Below are 16492 nucleotides of genomic sequence, written 5' to 3' on the forward strand. Positions count from 1 at the left end.
CATCAATATAAAGAAAGGTGTAGAAGGATATCAAGTAGGAATCATAAGATTAAAAACTCCCAGCGATAGAAATATAATCAACGATCCAGAAAAGTATATTATTATCAACATTTTGCTTAAAGACACTGGATGAAGTGAACAGAGTAGCTATCAGTTTGAGCGAGGTTTTTGTCGTCATAAGAAATGTTGGCTGCTATTTTCGCACTTTTTACACCTGCCAATATGCCTTTCAGTCCGTGAACCTATTGCCTAATGGTCTAAAATGTATTTGTTTTAAAAATATGAAAAAGACCAAAGCATCGTTGTGTCAACTCGTAAAAAGGAAAATCTATCTTCAAGCAAAAGATACGACTTTCTTTATTTGTAAGGGAAAAGATACATCTTCATTATTCTTATCTTCTTGTAGCATTTTTACAAGTAACATAATTAAAAACAAGACAGAATAAACTTAGGACTTTACTAGTAATATGTTAAAGACGTACATACATTGTAATTACAAATTGACTTTCTTGTTTTTTCGATTCATTTTGTCATGAACAAAATCAATCATGTATACTATATACTTGATATGCTTTTAATCTTCAGTTCTTACCCCTTTTAAGCATTCAGAACATAATGAGGTCTTGATTCATGAGTTGACTTTTCTTACAATTCATTCTCGAATAAATCTGATAAGTATAATAGCACCAAAAGCGTACTGACAGCCCGCTGCAGGTGTGGGTGTTTTTTTTAAAGTAATCCCTTATTTCTGCCTTCTAATTCCCTTTTTTTTTTTGGGTTTCCTGTATTTGAACATGCACAAAAGAACATATTTATGCAAAAATAGAGCATGTTTTGAAAGAGTCAAAAAATCATCATTTTGGCCTTGATACCCTTTACGAAATCTTTACTTTGCACTATTTTGCGATTGGTGATCGATACAGACATTATTGATACAGCATGTCTTAGTACAAATTGCTTTTATAGGTCTACAAAACATACTCCAGGTGTTATATCTACAAAAGTACTATTAAAAGTGTATGCTATGGCTCAAAAACAGAGAACACGTTTCTGAAGAATAGCTCACTGCCTTGATATTTAACATGCTGCGTTTTTTACATCATTTAATGCGCCAAGCCTATATCTAATATTTTTGTTTATGCACTTTTTTAGACACTTTTAGTCCATCATTTCTGTTTTAATTTCTATTTTTTTTCATTTTAAGAAAAAATAAAATGATTGTATAAATGGAAACTAGTGTATGTGAAGCAAAGTGAATAGCTATATGAAATATTTTGAAAACAATGTTTTTATGGAAGCATTCAGTACGATTATATGAGTCTTATATAATTCCAATAAAATAGCCGTCATCTGGGCTACTCATTAATATGTCCTAGAAAAAGATATATTAAGTGTTTTGTTCGTTGCTCCTGAGAGTCAGTACTTTTTATATCTTGTCTTGTTCAATGCTACAGATGGCAATACCAGTACCACAAGTAAAGGACATCATTCCAAAATGTCTTCAATTACTTGGCACTTGACACAATTTTTGATACTTAAGAGATAGAGTCCTTCATAAGGGATTATAGCAAAATCCGGAGCACCACCAAGAGTGACCAGACCAACGTACTAAAAAGTTCTTTAGACAAAAGAAAGGTGATTTTGGGTCCTGATTTTCGGCATGAAAATTTAAATTTATACTCAGACTTTTTTTTAAAGGGAAATACTCGGCCGTTGCCAATACCCATTTCAAGCTTTAAAGTATGCCATGTTCTTTCTTGATACAATTGAATGTTTTATCCTACTCAAGTGTATGAACCTACGAGAAACATAGTAAAAAATCTTTTTTTAGTAAATGCGAGTAGTCTTTACAAGTTAATCTTATTTTGAATTGATTCTAAAGGGTCGATATGTTTAAATTCTAGAAATTAAGCAGAATATAAGATACATAGATAATAGTTATATTGTTACTTAAATTAAAGGGCTCTTGAATCATGATACTTAAGTTCGAATGACAGAAAACTGAGCTAATTTTTATTTCGGATCAGTTATCTTTTACTTTTATCCAACAGCTTCCTTTAAGATCAATCTTTTATTCATTGTGCCTTTTATAAAGCGGGGATATTTAACGAGTATCATTGGAGGGTAATGCAGCAGTTGTGATAGGAAGTGCCATGTTACGGTTTGTATTCATACCATCTGCAGAAATGTCTAGTAAACTACGAGAAATGAGTAAGTCAATTTAGTTTGCATTTGATCGTTCTTTACTTGTCAATGGATTTGGATAAATCACCACCATTTGCATGTAACACCAAGTAACATACACCATCATCCACATTAGTAAACATGCTGTTTAGTGTCTCTAGATTTGAATCAAACTCGTCTTGTTGCTGTTGTTGCACTATTTGGTCAGGATGTAGATTGGGTCGAGGAGGGAGAGGAGGCTGCTGCTGCTGCTGCTGTTGTTGTTGTTGTTGTTGGTAATACGGTTGTTGGTAATATGGCTGTTGGTAATATGGCTGTTGGTAATATTGTTGTTGGTAATATCGTTCATCTTCAACAGGGCTTTCTGCTCGACTACTACTAGCAGAGGAAGTATCACTTAAGCCTTGAAATATTTTACCTACAAAAGTCAACGGCCTCTGCATTGTCTTTTGAGCAAATTGGCTGCCTCTTTCTAACAAAGCAGCTGCCTTAGCAGGATCCAATAAGGGTTGTGTCTGAGGTGGTCTGGCTGAAGCTGAACGGGAAGGATGTAAGGCATTTTCATAGCTTACTTGCTGTTTATCCAAAGAAGGTGCAGAAGGTCTTTCTTGTTTCAATTCATTCATGGTTCTTTCAATATTGCTATCGAATTCTTCTTTTGTGATAGAGAGTGATTTGGCTTCCATTGTCTCTATAAAAGCAATAGCACCCATCTTGTATAATATGAATTGTTTAGCCACGATAGTCAACCATACAGATACTTACTAGGTTTGTCAGATAATAACCAGCTTCAGCCTGAAGTTGTTCAGGGTTTCTAAACCGATAAATGTATTGTACATTGGACACAAGGCGAGGTGGATTGGCTCTAATGACCACATAGATTAAAATAGGTAAGAATTTATCTGCACCAGCATCTCCTTCTACATGTTTGATCAAGCCAAAAATCACTTTACAGCAATTCAGTATACATATCAATTTATCTCTAGGTGCCTTATAATTGTTGATCTTGAGGATTTCTATCATATTTTAAGAAATGTGTCCCTTGTTGATAAAGATACTTTACCTGACTCTGCGAAAGACAAGAAGGATTCATTGTGTTCTGTCTCTGGAATATCCAAATGCTTTTCACGAATCCATCGAAATATGCTGATTTTTTGATAAAGAATTTCGTCTCTTTCTTTATCGTCTGTTGTGTTTGGACAAAAAGTGACATGATAAAGTCGATTCATTACAAGTTTCTCCATGCCTTCTTGTGCATTACCGAATTCTTGTTCAGGCACATCTCTCCAAGTATCACATTCTCTCATTTTCACATAGATAAACTAAACAAGATAAGTTGTCTATAGATATATATATATATATATATATAAAGGTGACATTTACATCTAAAAAGTCTTGTATAATCTTGATTTGTTCATTCACTGTCCATGGTCTACGATCAAATGCCTGTAGAAAACTCTTAAAATAACGAGTAATAGGCTTGGAATTGCGGTTTCTCATTTGTTCCAAGAACCGATTGAAATCAAATGGAATTTCTTGTTGTTGTTGTTGTTGTTGTTGAGGTGGGGTATCTGGTATATCATGTGTAATAGAAGGACGTCTTGCCAAAGTGGAGGATTCTTTTTCGTGAATTTAATGTCCGCATAAGCACGGAAGAACTGTACTTACCATTGAATTGATTAAAGATGTGATCCATTTCTTTTGTTGTCTTTTGATTTCTTATGTATATAAAAAAAAAAGAGGTAAGTTTAAAATACACAAATACGTTTTCATACCTCTTATCGTCTTGCTTTTCGTTATATTCATCGTCTTCTTCAGAGATGATCTTTACTTTCTCATCAAACTCTTCTGTTACTTCATCTATTCTTTTATTGTCCATCTTGTTCATAAAAAAGAAAAAAGAGAGAGAGGAAGAGATAAAAAATACCAAAAAATAATAAGAATGGTCACGATGATCCAATGACGTACAATATTACAATTAAGCTTTGATTGGATCAAACAAAAGGTGTATTTATTATGACAAATAAATAAATAAAAAAGAATTATTGCTTGGCCTTGAGTTCTTCAACAAGAGCAATGTACTTTTGCTCAGCTTCTTCTTGAGAAAGACCTATAGAAAATAAGCATTTCTTAAAAAAAACGCGAAAAAAAGTGAATAGTTACCCTTCACTTCAGTCCAAGCATCCCACTTGTAACGACCCTTGATATCAAAAGTAGGCTTGGCTAATCATAGTATCAGCATACGCTTTTATGGATTTCATTCACTTACAGGTAGTGTTGTCACCCACAGTAGCTTGCTTGAACAAAGCATAAAGCTTCAAGAGTTCATCATTAGAAGGCTTAGTAGCGAGCTTTTGAACTTCTTCAGCAGCAGTGTTGAATTTCTATTTCATCTTGAGTCCACAGGATATACGCGTATTTGATCAACTTACATCAGAAGGCATATTGAAAAAAGAGAAAAAGAGATAAAGAGTAAAGAATTAAAACGAAAAAAAACCTGATTTATACGTTTATTTTCTTACCCCGGTCATGTGTTGAAATGGCATATAACCTTCTGTTTATGCCGAATTACTTTTTGTCAGGTACAGTTTTTATTGGCCATGCATTAAAGGGGATTTGTTTTTATTGGCATAACATGACTGAAACACCATAAATGGTACTTGAATGATGCAACTCGCAAGGTGAACAAAGCACCTTCCATAAAAGGATAATCTTCCTCTTGGCAACCCACTCTTTATTTCATTGACGTAATACACGCAATTTTCTCTCTCTTTTTTTTATTATTATTATTATGTCTTCTGCTGATAACGGTGAAGTCAACAATGTTGACAAGATTCCTACTGAACAAAAAGGTGCTTTCCACTCTTTTCTTAAATCACTCGCTTCATTCTCTGGTGATCTTTCTTCCTTGACTTGTCCTGCTTTTCTTTTAGCTCCTGTCTCTTTGATTGAATACTCGTAAGTCCTATTTAAATAAACTCGTTTATGCTCATTTGTTCAAAGCGAATATTGGACACAACAACCCGACCTATTTACCGATATCACAAAAAAAGATGATGAACTACAACGTATGGTTGCCTTTGTCAAATGGTTCATCTCTTCTCTCAACGCTTCTTATGCGCGACGTGTTCCTAAGGGTGAATGGGAAAAGAAGCCCTACAATCCTGTCTTGGGTGAACAGTTCAAGATGAACTGGCAAGACTTGAATGGATCAGGCGAGACTAATGTTCTTGTTGAACAAGTGTCTCATCATCCTCCTGTTACTGGTTTCTATATCAAGAACGACAAGGCAGGTATGGTATTGAATGGTCATACTGGACAAAAGACACGATTCTCTAGCACTTCTTTGATTGTGGACCAAGTCGGACAAAGTATAATTACCTTAAAGAACCGTGACAATGAACAATATCTGTTTAGTTATCCTTCGATTACCGTCAATGGTATTTGGTATGCAGGTAAGAAAAAAAAAAGGCCCCAAAATATATGATGTCATGACTCATCTTTTGTAGCTCCTTATGTTGAATTGTTAGGTACTTCTTATATCCAGTCCACGACAGGTTTGTATTGTTCAATTGAATACACATCCAAGGGTTGGATCTCTGGTGAAAGAAACCACTTCAAGTGTTATGTTCGTCGTAACAGTAATGCCAAAGACTATATTTACAAGATAGAAGGGCAATGGAGTGGTAAATCTACCATTACAGCACACGGATCCAAGACAGCCGAACCCTTTTTGGATGTGACTGAATTGACACCTGCTGGTATGCATGTGGCTGATATTTCAGAACAAGACGAAATGGAAAGTCGCAAGATTTGGCAGAAGGTGTCTGAAGCCATTCGTGCTAATGATACCAATTTGGCTGGTATTGAAAAATCCAAGATTGAGAACCAAAAGCGTGAAGAGAAGGCTGCGCGTCAAGCAGCGAATGAAGAATGGGAGCCTAAATATTTCCATTGGGTTGCAGAAGAACCTACGGTAGCTACTCTTCAACGTATGTTGACTTTTACTGTCAAGAACAAATACACACCTGCTACGCATGGTAACTGGGTTTATAAACAAGAATAAAATTGCATAATTTGTCTTTTTCCCTTTTTTTTTAAAAAAAAAATCAAAAAAAAAAAATTCCCTGTACTATGCAACGACTTCATCCTGAACAACAACATTCGTCTTTAGGGATTAGTAAAGCACTTGAGGAAGAATTAAGGAAATTAGAAGAAGAACGAAAGAATAAAAGAGGCCATCGTCATAGTCAGGTCATCTTTAAAAAGTCTTTGACTGATTCGATGTTCAAAGTACCTTCTCAGGAATCGAGTTTCTTTACTTGGACACGTTTCTACATCTCCCTTTATTACAACAAGGTAATTTCAAGATAGACTATTCTATTCACTCATCGTCTTAGGTGGCTGTCAATATGTTTGGTTTCTTGACAGGCTGGACATGGTACAACAGGTAAAGAATACAAATGTCTATCATTATTTAGACATGCGATAGATTAGACCGTCATGTCATCTTGGGTGCTTTGCCCACACCCTCACAGATCAAAAAGTTGCATCAACAAGAACGAGTGGATACAGTGGTCAATTTATGTGCTGAATTCCCTGGCTATAAAAAGCTTTATAGGGACTTAGATATCAAACAGATTCGATTAGAGACACCCGATTTTTCAATACCCTCTATTGAGATGATACGACAAGGCATTCAAGAAATAGAACATAGAAAACAACAAAACCCTAAAAGTACAGTGTATCTTCATTGCAAAGGTAAAAGCTTCTTCTTTTTCTTTTATTGGGTTGCTGATATATCCATAGCTGGTAGAGGAAGAAGTGCAGTCATTGCTGTATGTTATCTATTAAGAACGTATACCTTGGATTTGACAACGTGTCAAGCATTGATATCAGAAAAGAGACCCCAGGTATGTATGTTATAAACAACCATTTGTTTCTTAAGTGTCTTCTAGGTGGATAAAGACTTGTGTCAATCAGATCAAGTACGCTTATTTTACAAAGATATCTTGTCTGAACTCGAATCAGGCAAATTAACTCGCATACGTTACCCCTAATCCTTTAAATTCAGACTATACACAGTACCTTTTTCTAGTATCAAAAAATAAAATTCTCCTCTTTCTTTCTTTCTTTTCTTTTTTCATTTTTATATATGGCTGACATGTCCACCCTGGATTCTCCTTCCAGTAGCTACACTGACTGTGCTCAAGAATGGACGACGCCCATTACCCATCTAGGTTCATCATTTAAAGATGTGTATGGAAGATCATTGTTGATGCGAGGTATCAATATTTGTGGATCATCTAAACTTCCCACCCACCCTTATCCTGGTTCAACCCATCTGTATGATGAACATTTGTTTTGGGATCATCGCAATGTCAGTTTTGTAGGCAGACCTTTTCCTTTAGAAGAAGCAGACGAACACTTGAGTCGCTTAAGGGCATGGGGCTTGACTTTGATTCGGCTATTAGTACCTTGGGAAAGCCTTGAGCATGCAGGTCCTGGACAATATGATCAAGAATACATAGAGTATTTGCGTGCATTAATTCAAATGATGCCACGTTATGGTCTCAAGTGTATGATTGATCCTCATCAAGATACGGTAAGTAGCACATAAACCATATTGTACCTATATGTCATTAGTGGTCTAGATTCTCGGGTGGTTCAGGTGCGCCTGGTTGGACATTTGAAGTGGCTGGTATGAATATCAAGCATTTTAAAGAAACAGGTGCTGCTTATGTTCATAATACCAATGCTGTGCCTGGAGATCCATTGCCTATGGTAAAAACATATGATGTGATAAAATACTCAAGTGAATGCTAGGTATGGCCTACCAATTATACCAAATTAGCCTCCTGCACTATGTTTACATTGTTCTTTGGTGGTGATGTATTTGCACCTAAGCGACACTATCAAGGCAAATCAGTACAACAGTTTCTGAATGATTGTTTTGTGAATTGTTATCATCATTTGGCTACTTGCTTTGCGGATTTAGAAGCTGTGATGGGATTTGAATTCATGAATGAGCCTCATCCAGGCTATATTGGGCTTGAGCAACTTGATGCGTTTGATCCCATCACCAATTTGATTTTTGGTGATTCACCTACGCCTTTACAGTCATTTGCACTCGGTGACCGTATTCCTCAAAAAGTAGGTGTCTATATCAAATCATGGCCCTTTCCTACCAAGAAGTCCCATGAGCGTATCATGAACCCACGCCGACTGTCTGCATGGACAAGTGAATGTGTCTGGAAAGAACACGGTGTGTGGAAGCCAGATGAAATCACAGGTGATCCTGTCTTAGTGGATTCGCAGTATTTCGCCAAGGATCCTGCCACAGGTCGACCTGTTTCGTTCTATGATGATTTCTATAAGCCGTTAGTGAACCGATATGCAAAGACAATCCAGAGTGTGAAGCAGGATTGGTATTGTCTGGTTGAACCTTTGGCCAATGAAGTAAGTAGTGCCTCGTATCCCAAAAGGAAGCTGACAAGAAGATGTAGAGAGCACCCGTGTACACAAAAGAAGATCATCATCACAATATCATCTTTTCTCCTCATTGGTATGATCTGAACTGTGTATTCTATAAGAAATTCAATGGTAGAATGACACATGATGTTCAATGTCTTCAAAGGGTAAACAGTCAAATGGCCCAATCATATCCTCATATTCTGATAGGGAGGCAATGTGTTTAATGCCACTTATTTCGGCCGAAATGGTGCCAAAAAGAACTATACTCGACAAATCAAGAATATCAAACAAGATGGCTTAAGAGATATGGGAGACAAACCCTGTATTTTGGGTGAAGTGGGCATTCCAATGGACCTGAATGATAAAATAGCCTTTAAAGACGACAATTATTCAGACCATATTCATTTCTTGGATGCTATTATTTATGCGCTCGAAACCAATTTGATTCATTTTACGCAAGTATAGGATTATGCTTGTTTTCTTTGTTGACCTGATGTTTTTTTTTTTTTTTTTTTTTTTTTTTTTTTTTTACAATAGATTATGGAATTATGATATCTGCAATGATCATGAATATGGTGATCATTGGAATGGTGAAAACTTTTCTATCTATTCAGCTAGAAAACAAAAGAAAGACTATCAAGAGCATGATGATGGCAACAGTAAATTATCAAAAAAGCATTTATACGATGGAGGCAGAGTGTTGGAAGCTGTTCTGGTAAAGTAACCTTATAGTATTTTGTATTCACTCTCGTAGCGTCCTTATGCTTCCAAAGTGGCAGGTATGCCTGTGTCTTCTGTATTTGATATAGACACACTCTGTTATACCTTTTCATTTATACCTTTTACCCCTGAACAACTGGACACCTTAAATCACCATGGTTACCAAACATCCAATCGAATGGCTTGTGTTACTGAAATCTTTGTTCCCTTTTTCCATTTCGGTGACAAGAGACTCAACATAGAAGCCACGCATGGTCAATGTGAATACGAACAAGAGAAACAGACCTTGTATCATACATATCAACAAGTTTCTGAGCCAATTACTATCACCTTAAGTGTAGTTAATCAAACACCCTCCCCTTCCTCTTCCTCCTCCTCCTTGTGTCATGTCATGTAAAAAATACATATATATTTGAATATCAGATAAGAATAAAACTGTCTCTCTTTCCCCCCTTTTTTTATAGTTTTTTTTTTTTTTTTTTATGAGCAAAGTAACCAAACTAAAAGACAAAAGAGAGTTTTAACTTTTTTTATAGGCACCTTATGTTTCTCCTTCCACAGGCGCAAGAAAAGTCGGTAGTATGACAAGTTCAACTCGCTCACCTAACGTCAGTAACGTGTTCTCACACGTCCGCACACGAAGTAACAGTGTAGCTGCTGCCCCTTTACAACGTTTAAAGCGACTCCCCAGTGCTGATGAGTGGGATGAGGAAGAAATACATTCACCTCGACTGATATCACATCATTTCAAAAAATACGAATTAATGACAGAATTGTAAGTCGACATTGTATATCTATGACCCTGATGTTTCTCTCTAGTATCAATTTAAAAAACCCAAACCATTGTCCTTTAGGTGTTTATATCATGCCTTCCTCAGAGAATCTGAATGGTAATGATATATAAAAGCAGCTTTGTTATTGATCGTCTATCTAGTCTGGTATGGTGTTATTTTCGTGCATCAAGGATTATACCAATCAGGTGTATTTAAATTCAGAGTAGCCATACCTGAAAGCTATCCTGAATATTCCCCTTCTGTGACATTTATGAGTGATATGTTTCATCCTTTGATTGATGGAGGTGGCAATCTCTCTATTTCTCAACAATTCCCTACATGGCGACCTTATGAAGACTATATTTTTCATGTATTGCATTATATCAAAAACATTTTTAAAAAAGCAGTCTTGGATCGATTGTTGGATCGCTATTGTCCTAACAAAGAAGCCTATCGATTGTAAGTGTTGATATGCATAAATCCTGACTCAATTGGATTTAGATACCGAACAGATAAATCAGTGTTTGCTAAATTAGCACAACAGTGTGCTCAATTATCAATTACAGAATCTTATCTATTTGATCATTTTCCTGATGATAATATGATTCGATTTTCACCCATGAGTGAATCAAGACTGGGTATGTCTTATTATGAAATGGCATGAACTCATGAGTATAGAGAGTATAAGGACGCAATTGTTGGGAACAGAAAGTATGTTTAGTGAAGAAGAAGAAGAATGTTTAGAGACACAAGTCATATCGACAAAAGTAACTGAAATGGAAACAAAAGCAAAAGACACATTCACTATTCAGGCAGAGACAACAATAAAAGAATCATCATTGGAGAAAAACCAAGAGGCAACATCAAGTGCCTAACATACCAAATAGTAATAAAAAGAAGTAATTATTAATAATGGTTATGTTGGTTATAAGGTGATTGGTATTGAGGTTGTGGTGAATAATGCGCTTGAGGCTGTGGAGAATAATGGCCTCGAGGCTGTGGAGAATAATGGCCTCGAGGCTGTGGTGCATAGTGTGACAAGTTAGTTTGGCTTTGATAAGGGGATGAATAAGGCTGCCCTTGTGCATGCGATGTGAGTCCTGCTTGTTCACTATAAACAGAGGTCAAACTATTTCGTCTTGGACCATAACTGTATTGTGATCCTGTTGTCAGACTTGTGTTTGAATGTTGTCTGTGGTGATAATAAGGACCAGGTGCTAAAGTCTGTGGGTCCATTTTTGGTAGAGTAGGTTGAGGAAATGAACGCATCTCAATATCGTCTTTTTTATGGTGATGATGTTTATGTCCTCTTTTTTCAGATTGAGTGTTTCTCTCTACTCTTTCCCGTGCTTGTTTCTTGAGAATTTCATTGATTCTATTCACTCCTTGGTATCCGAATTTCATATGGACATGCCTTACCTTTTATCTACTTTATGGCAACAGTATTCTTTCAGGTTGCCTCGAATATGACAAAGAACAGGAAAATAAATAATGACCGCAGCACAGAACGAAATAAACGAAATGCCAAACATAAAAGTAGAAAAAATCATGGTGCCTGTCATTATACGCTGTATATACGTTTTGCCTAACCCTTCATAAGAGACTTCTAAGCCATGGTTGATTTGAATCCATTTGGGTATAATTGCGATCAATGTTACAATATTGATCACTTGTCTCGGCGCTTCTGCCAACAAAATCTTTTTCCATCCTGATTGACGAATGAGTGCATTGTACAACATATGTCTGTAAATTACCTTTCAAGGTAAAAAAACAAAGAACGCAATGGAGTCAATACTCTTTCTTGAGTTATTAATCGCTCGAAACAAACAAAAGCATGAATAGTCTCGTATGGAATAATAACGATTGGCAATCTGTGAAAAGAAGGCAAGTGAAATATCTCTTGAATCAATAATGCCTCTTGATTTCTTGATTTCCCAAAACAAAATGCCAAAAGAAATAATAATGGCACCCAAGAAAATCCATTTGGCAACATCTGGGGGAATAGAAGCATCTGCATTGATGCTTGAATTACCAATGACAATTAAAGACACTATATTCTTTGTAAGTTCATATATATGTACATATATTGTCTATTTTTACCTGCTGTCCACAAATCAGCAATATAAACAGCAAAACTTTTAAACATCAATATATACATAAACATATAAGACGACTTTGCTCCACAGGATGGATCATAAAATTCGTTGATATCGATATAGTCAAATTTATGATCTTTTACTACTTCACGTTTCCACTTGGGTCCGTCACCAAAGCACTATCAGGACATGAATATTCGAGATCTCATAATTTATTAAATTACTTTACCATACTCAACAAACTCTATGACAAAGTAGAAAAAAGGGAAAGGAATGGGATATTCAAAAAAAAAAAAAAAGGAGGAAAGAAGAAAAAAGGGACATTATTCCCTGTTCTCCTTTGGTTTGAGTATATATCAGGCGGGGTTTATTAAGACAAAAATAACCTTTGTTTTCGCTTAAAACAGAAATACAATGTTTTGCGTTTGAAAAAGGTTTGATTATTGGTAAAAATATTTCACCACCAGAAATATACATCACACAGACAATGCATTCTTTCTGTACTGGTAATCTTTATGAGTGACATATCCAATCTTGAAAGTTTTCATTTGTAATTATCCGAATTACCTCTTCAATCCTTAGAAAGATATAGAGCATAGAACGGAGAAGACACAACTACCTTATTGTCACCTGGACTTGACGGCTTATAGCTTGTGAGCAGAATATATCTTTGAAATATATTGATTGACTACAGCATTTCCTTATTCTTTTTAGAAAAAGTGTTTAGAGCAGAATGTTTGAGGATTTACTGAACCATTTTGAAACTTCGACAGTTTTTTTTTAACTGTGGCGATATGAAATCCAAAAAAGGAAATCAGGTGGCGACGTTTAATGGCTCTCAGTAAAAGAACACCAGTTATTATTATTATTATTATTATTATTATTATTATTATTATTATGCGTAGTACTGACTATTTATATTGACACGACAGTAAATATGAAAAAATCTGAGCGCTTCTTTTTTGAATCATCACATACTTCTGAAGAGACATCCCAACGAAAAAAACAGATGGCTGTGACATACAAATATAAGGCTTTATAAAAAGTTGGTAACATGCTTGGTAATAAAGTTGGATTCTGACTTTCTGACAATATGTTGCTCCTGATGTGCTTGTTTTTGGTCGAGGTTGACAAAATTCAATGTTTAGGTTAATATATAATATAAAAAAGGTCAAAATCTGTCAGAGGGTTGGTCCAGTCCGCAGAATACTAGGTTTTGTACATCTGTTGCAAGACAATTGTCGCCTTAATCCTGTGACTATCGGACAACGAATTTGAATTTTTTGGTCTGCTACAAACTTCAACACATGTATGTCTAACAAAGACACCTAGCTAACCGTCATCAGTTTATACTGTAAACGCCCTTCTCGCTTCTCTTTTTTCTAGTTGTATTTAAATGTAATCGCTTTGAAATTTGATCGATATCAACTGCTTGATACACATCAAAAAGTGAATGGAAGCTTGATATGAAACGTGCAATTAGCGAGCTTACTAAAGAAATAAAACAACAAAAGACAGCATACAAGTAACTTTTTTGAAAAATTCAAAATAAATTCTTAACTTTAAGATATACACCGAGGCTGATATTTATCAAACTCATCAGGCGCACCAGTTCAACAGATCAAATGGGGTTTAGTAAAATACTTTATTTGAATAAATAATTCAATAGTCCCTTACTTGCTCATGTAGTAAAGATACTAGGCAAATAGATACGTCAGCAGTGAAAAAGACGATAATCCATACAGATCTTTATCTTTTTCTTAGACATGTAAAGGTATTGTAAAGCCTATTTATACATGCATAAATGCACCAATTATCTACAAACAGTGTTTGCTAGCATCCATGGTAACTTTGGAGATGATTTGGATAAAAAAAATGCGACTCGTAAAATTTGGTCACTTGGATCTATGATCCAAAAGGGATTACTCGCAAAAATATTGAGCTTGATATCTCTTTGAGCTTCTTTTTAATGCTACAAGGCAAAAAATAGAGCTATCGGCAAGCTTAAGTACTTAAAATAAATGCCGGGCGCTCTAATTTTTTCCAAATGTGTTTATTTGTCAGTTGTATTATAGAAATGATGAGATATGAGTAAAAAGAACTTATAAACATTTTTGCTTGTTTTCTCAGAATTTTGTTATTAATCGATGGAATTTAAAAGTCAAAATCTACAACTTTTGTTATTGCATCAAAGCAAAAAAAAAAAAAAAAAAAAAAAAAAAAAAAAAAAAAAAAAAAAAAAAAAAACAAGCTTAGCAGTACATTTTTTCTCATTCAAAAATAAACCAAAATAGAAAAATAAGATTTAAATGAAAAATGGATGAATACTATTGAGCATCAGAAAAATGTAAGTTATATATTGCATGAATTTCACAGAATATCTATTTTGACACTTTATTATGATTTACGTCTAATTATGCAGTTATTGTCTTAGTGATAGAATGCCTTAAATTAATTGGAAAATCTTAGGTATCAACTTTTCAATCATACTGAGCTAATTGGAGATTGATCGGCTCATCTAATGCAGATACTTGTAAAGCAGTAGCCAGTAAATCATCTGGACCAATTCTACTATCTATGGAATAAAAATTCTTGAAGATCATGCTGAGCCCTGACACAAATAATCATCTATAAATATGAATCTATTGTTGACTCAATAAATCTTACTCTTTGACTGATCTTAGTTTTCTCGCTCTTAGTTTGACATTGATAAATTAGTAAGCAATAGCATGGATGAACACGTACAATCATGAGTGAGTATACGTAATCATGGCTGAATATGGACGACCTTGGATGAACATGAATAAGCATGAATGAGCAGAGAACAACTAAGTTTTTTTTTGTACTATATTTTATAATTTTGAAGTAAAAAAATAAAATGTAGTTAAAACTGTTAATTGTTTTCAAAATTTTTAATTTTATATCTAATTTTTTCCTAAAAAAAAAAGAGTAAACAATACAGCGTAAGCGATTATATTTTTCTTCCATCAGTGGAAGAAACTCTCTTGAAAGTAGCTATTTTTCAAAAGTATTCTTTGTCAACACAAATGGCACACTTATGTATCCGCATAAATTTTGTTAGATTTATTGATTCAATATTGAGCACACGGCTTAATTTAGTCTAAATTATTTGAATCTGGTCAATTCATCAGAGCAACTAGATTAGAGTAGACTAAAAACCTCTTTAAGGAAACAAGGATAAAAAATACAGAGGAGAAAATGTTGATCTAACGATGTTTGTGGACATATGCCTGTAGTCAAAGAAAGAAGAGAGACAGTTGGTCGGTTGCTAAAAGGAGTAGAGTGTTCGTATTAGTATGTTTCATAAAGACGATTTGTATAGGAGGGAATGTATAGAGGTTTATTCGATGCATGCTGTGAGTGAGTTGAACGTAATATATGTATTGAGATGCCGGATAGCATGCGAATGATAGAAGCTTGCGCCACAGAAGCATGACTTAAGACTACCTTCAGGTAACCAAGCGAGTTGTCATCAAATTAGACGGATGCACCCGAGGTTAGTTCTAGGAAGTCAGAGAAAAAAATGCTGTTGCCGCCGATAGAGAACATCATAATCATAGTTGAGCAAACTTCATTACAACCTACTTGCACCAGACCTTTAGGACTAGAGATGTCTCTGATTCTGAGAGAGATTCAGAGATAGGAGAAAATATTCTATCGTGGGACAACTCTATCAAAGAGAATATACTCAGTGGTGTCTTTCTCAGATACATTTAGTAGAGTTCCATCTATAGTCTAGTGTAGAATTATGCTCAGTATATTGATTTCGCTTAGGTGTCGAGAAGAAATTGCAAAACTTTTCCAAAAAAAAACATAGCAAAACTCATAAACATCAGAAGTCTTTGATAAGTGTAGTGGGTCTCTCTTGGAAAAATAAATCAAAAATAATAAAAATATTAACGGTTATGCCGACATGGCAAATATGCCATTTGTGTACTCAAAGAAATATTCTCTAAAAAAATAATAAAAACCACTTTTCAAAATACATTGAAGATATTTTCTGTAGTGATAAAAAATAAAGAAATAAAAAAAGTATGAAATTTCTGATTTTCCTGTTTTAAATTAATAAACGAGTCTACGGAATAGTGGGTTTATTTTTTTTAGTTTGAAGAGATCACTAGTTGTCAGATTCGCTTATTAATTCAAAACAGAAAAAATTGAAAATCAAACCTTTTTTTTTAATTTGAAACAGAAAATTAAAATTTTCTACTTTTTTAATTTTTA

At 34.8% G+C, this 16492-nt stretch overlaps 7 protein-coding genes across 7 annotated transcripts; 4 read left to right on the forward strand and 3 right to left on the reverse strand.

The window, feature by feature from the left end:
• Positions 1-1959: 1959 nt before the first annotated feature.
• B0P05DRAFT_500038 (uncharacterized protein) lies at positions 1960-4192 on the reverse strand. The gene is made up of 7 exons (XM_051575426.1): positions 3960-4192; positions 3853-3902; positions 3568-3803; positions 3248-3506; positions 2950-3200; positions 2248-2897; positions 1960-2198 (listed from the first exon to the last, which is right to left on the reverse strand). Exons 1-7 carry the CDS (start codon positions 4070-4072, stop codon positions 2105-2107), a joined length of 1653 nt encoding a protein of 550 aa, XP_051429720.1. The 5' UTR covers positions 4073-4192; the 3' UTR covers positions 1960-2104.
• Positions 4169-4650, reverse strand: B0P05DRAFT_563593 (acyl-CoA-binding protein). The gene is made up of 4 exons (XM_051580734.1): positions 4617-4650; positions 4454-4568; positions 4348-4407; positions 4169-4294 (listed from the first exon to the last, which is right to left on the reverse strand). The coding sequence occupies exons 1-4, from the start codon at positions 4626-4628 to the stop codon at positions 4227-4229; spliced, it is 255 nt and encodes an 84-aa protein (XP_051429721.1). The 5' UTR covers positions 4629-4650; the 3' UTR covers positions 4169-4226.
• Positions 4651-5254: 604 nt separating this feature from the next.
• Positions 5255-6250, forward strand: B0P05DRAFT_582054 (uncharacterized protein; the record flags this gene model as incomplete). The annotated part of the gene is made up of 2 exons (XM_051582154.1): positions 5255-5639; positions 5694-6250. 2 exons carry the CDS (start codon positions 5255-5257, stop codon positions 6248-6250), a joined length of 942 nt encoding a protein of 313 aa, XP_051429722.1.
• Positions 6251-6596: 346 nt separating this feature from the next.
• B0P05DRAFT_480612 (protein-tyrosine phosphatase-like protein) lies at positions 6597-7112 on the forward strand (the record flags this gene model as incomplete). Its single annotated transcript, XM_051575133.1, has 3 exons — positions 6597-6634; positions 6677-6945; positions 6994-7112. 3 exons carry the CDS (start codon positions 6597-6599, stop codon positions 7110-7112), a joined length of 426 nt encoding a protein of 141 aa, XP_051429723.1.
• A 197-nt stretch (positions 7113-7309) lies between these two features.
• B0P05DRAFT_563599 (glycoside hydrolase superfamily) lies at positions 7310-9834 on the forward strand. The gene is made up of 7 exons (XM_051580735.1): positions 7310-7789; positions 7831-7968; positions 8011-8643; positions 8691-8822; positions 8866-9113; positions 9196-9373; positions 9413-9834. Exons 1-7 carry the CDS (start codon positions 7340-7342, stop codon positions 9773-9775), a joined length of 2142 nt encoding a protein of 713 aa, XP_051429724.1. The 5' UTR covers positions 7310-7339; the 3' UTR covers positions 9776-9834.
• Positions 9835-10243: 409 nt separating this feature from the next.
• On the forward strand, positions 10244-10815 carry B0P05DRAFT_582057 (ubiquitin-conjugating enzyme/RWD-like protein; the record flags this gene model as incomplete). The annotated part of the gene is made up of 3 exons (XM_051582155.1): positions 10244-10268; positions 10313-10610; positions 10653-10815. 3 exons carry the CDS (start codon positions 10244-10246, stop codon positions 10813-10815), a joined length of 486 nt encoding a protein of 161 aa, XP_051429725.1.
• Positions 10816-11057: 242 nt separating this feature from the next.
• B0P05DRAFT_592108 (uncharacterized protein) lies at positions 11058-12844 on the reverse strand (the record flags this gene model as incomplete). Its single annotated transcript, XM_051582961.1, has 6 exons — positions 11058-11526; positions 11571-11859; positions 11947-12201; positions 12252-12426; positions 12477-12491; positions 12815-12844. 6 exons carry the CDS (start codon positions 12842-12844, stop codon positions 11058-11060), a joined length of 1233 nt encoding a protein of 410 aa, XP_051429726.1.
• Between the last annotated feature and the right edge of the window lie 3648 nt (positions 12845-16492).

The sequence above is a fragment of the Gilbertella persicaria genome, assembly GCF_025201335.1.
Source record: "Gilbertella persicaria strain CBS 190.32 chromosome Unknown B0P05scaffold_70, whole genome shotgun sequence".
NCBI classification, from domain to species: domain Eukaryota; kingdom Fungi; phylum Mucoromycota; class Mucoromycetes; order Mucorales; family Choanephoraceae; genus Gilbertella; species Gilbertella persicaria.

Bases quoted from the DNA above. Each gene is read 5' to 3' on its own strand.
- B0P05DRAFT_500038 (XM_051575426.1), bottom strand. From the start codon at position 4,072: ATGAACAAGATGGACAATAAAAGAATAGATGAAGTAACAGAAGAGTTT. The intron at 3,804-3,852 runs GTAAGTACAGTT...TTCACGAAAAAG, and splicing joins CATCTTTAATCAATTCAATG to AATCCTCCACTTTGGCAAGA. The intron at 3,201-3,247 runs GTAAAGTATCTT...AAAATATGATAG, and splicing joins CTTGTCTTTCGCAGAGTCAG to AAATCCTCAAGATCAACAAT.
- B0P05DRAFT_563593 (XM_051580734.1), bottom strand. The intron at 4,408-4,453 runs GTAAGTGAATGA...TACTATGATTAG, and splicing joins TGTGGGTGACAACACTACCT to CCAAGCCTACTTTTGATATC. The intron at 4,295-4,347 runs GTAACTATTCAC...TATTTTCTATAG, and splicing joins TGCTTGGACTGAAGTGAAGG to GTCTTTCTCAAGAAGAAGCT.
- B0P05DRAFT_563599 (XM_051580735.1), top strand. From the start codon at position 7,340: ATGGCTGACATGTCCACCCTGGATTCTCCTTCCAGTAGCTACACTGAC. The intron at 8,644-8,690 runs GTAAGTAGTGCC...AAGAAGATGTAG, and splicing joins TTGAACCTTTGGCCAATGAA to AGAGCACCCGTGTACACAAA. The intron at 8,823-8,865 runs GTAAACAGTCAA...ATATTCTGATAG, and splicing joins ATGTTCAATGTCTTCAAAGG to GGAGGCAATGTGTTTAATGC.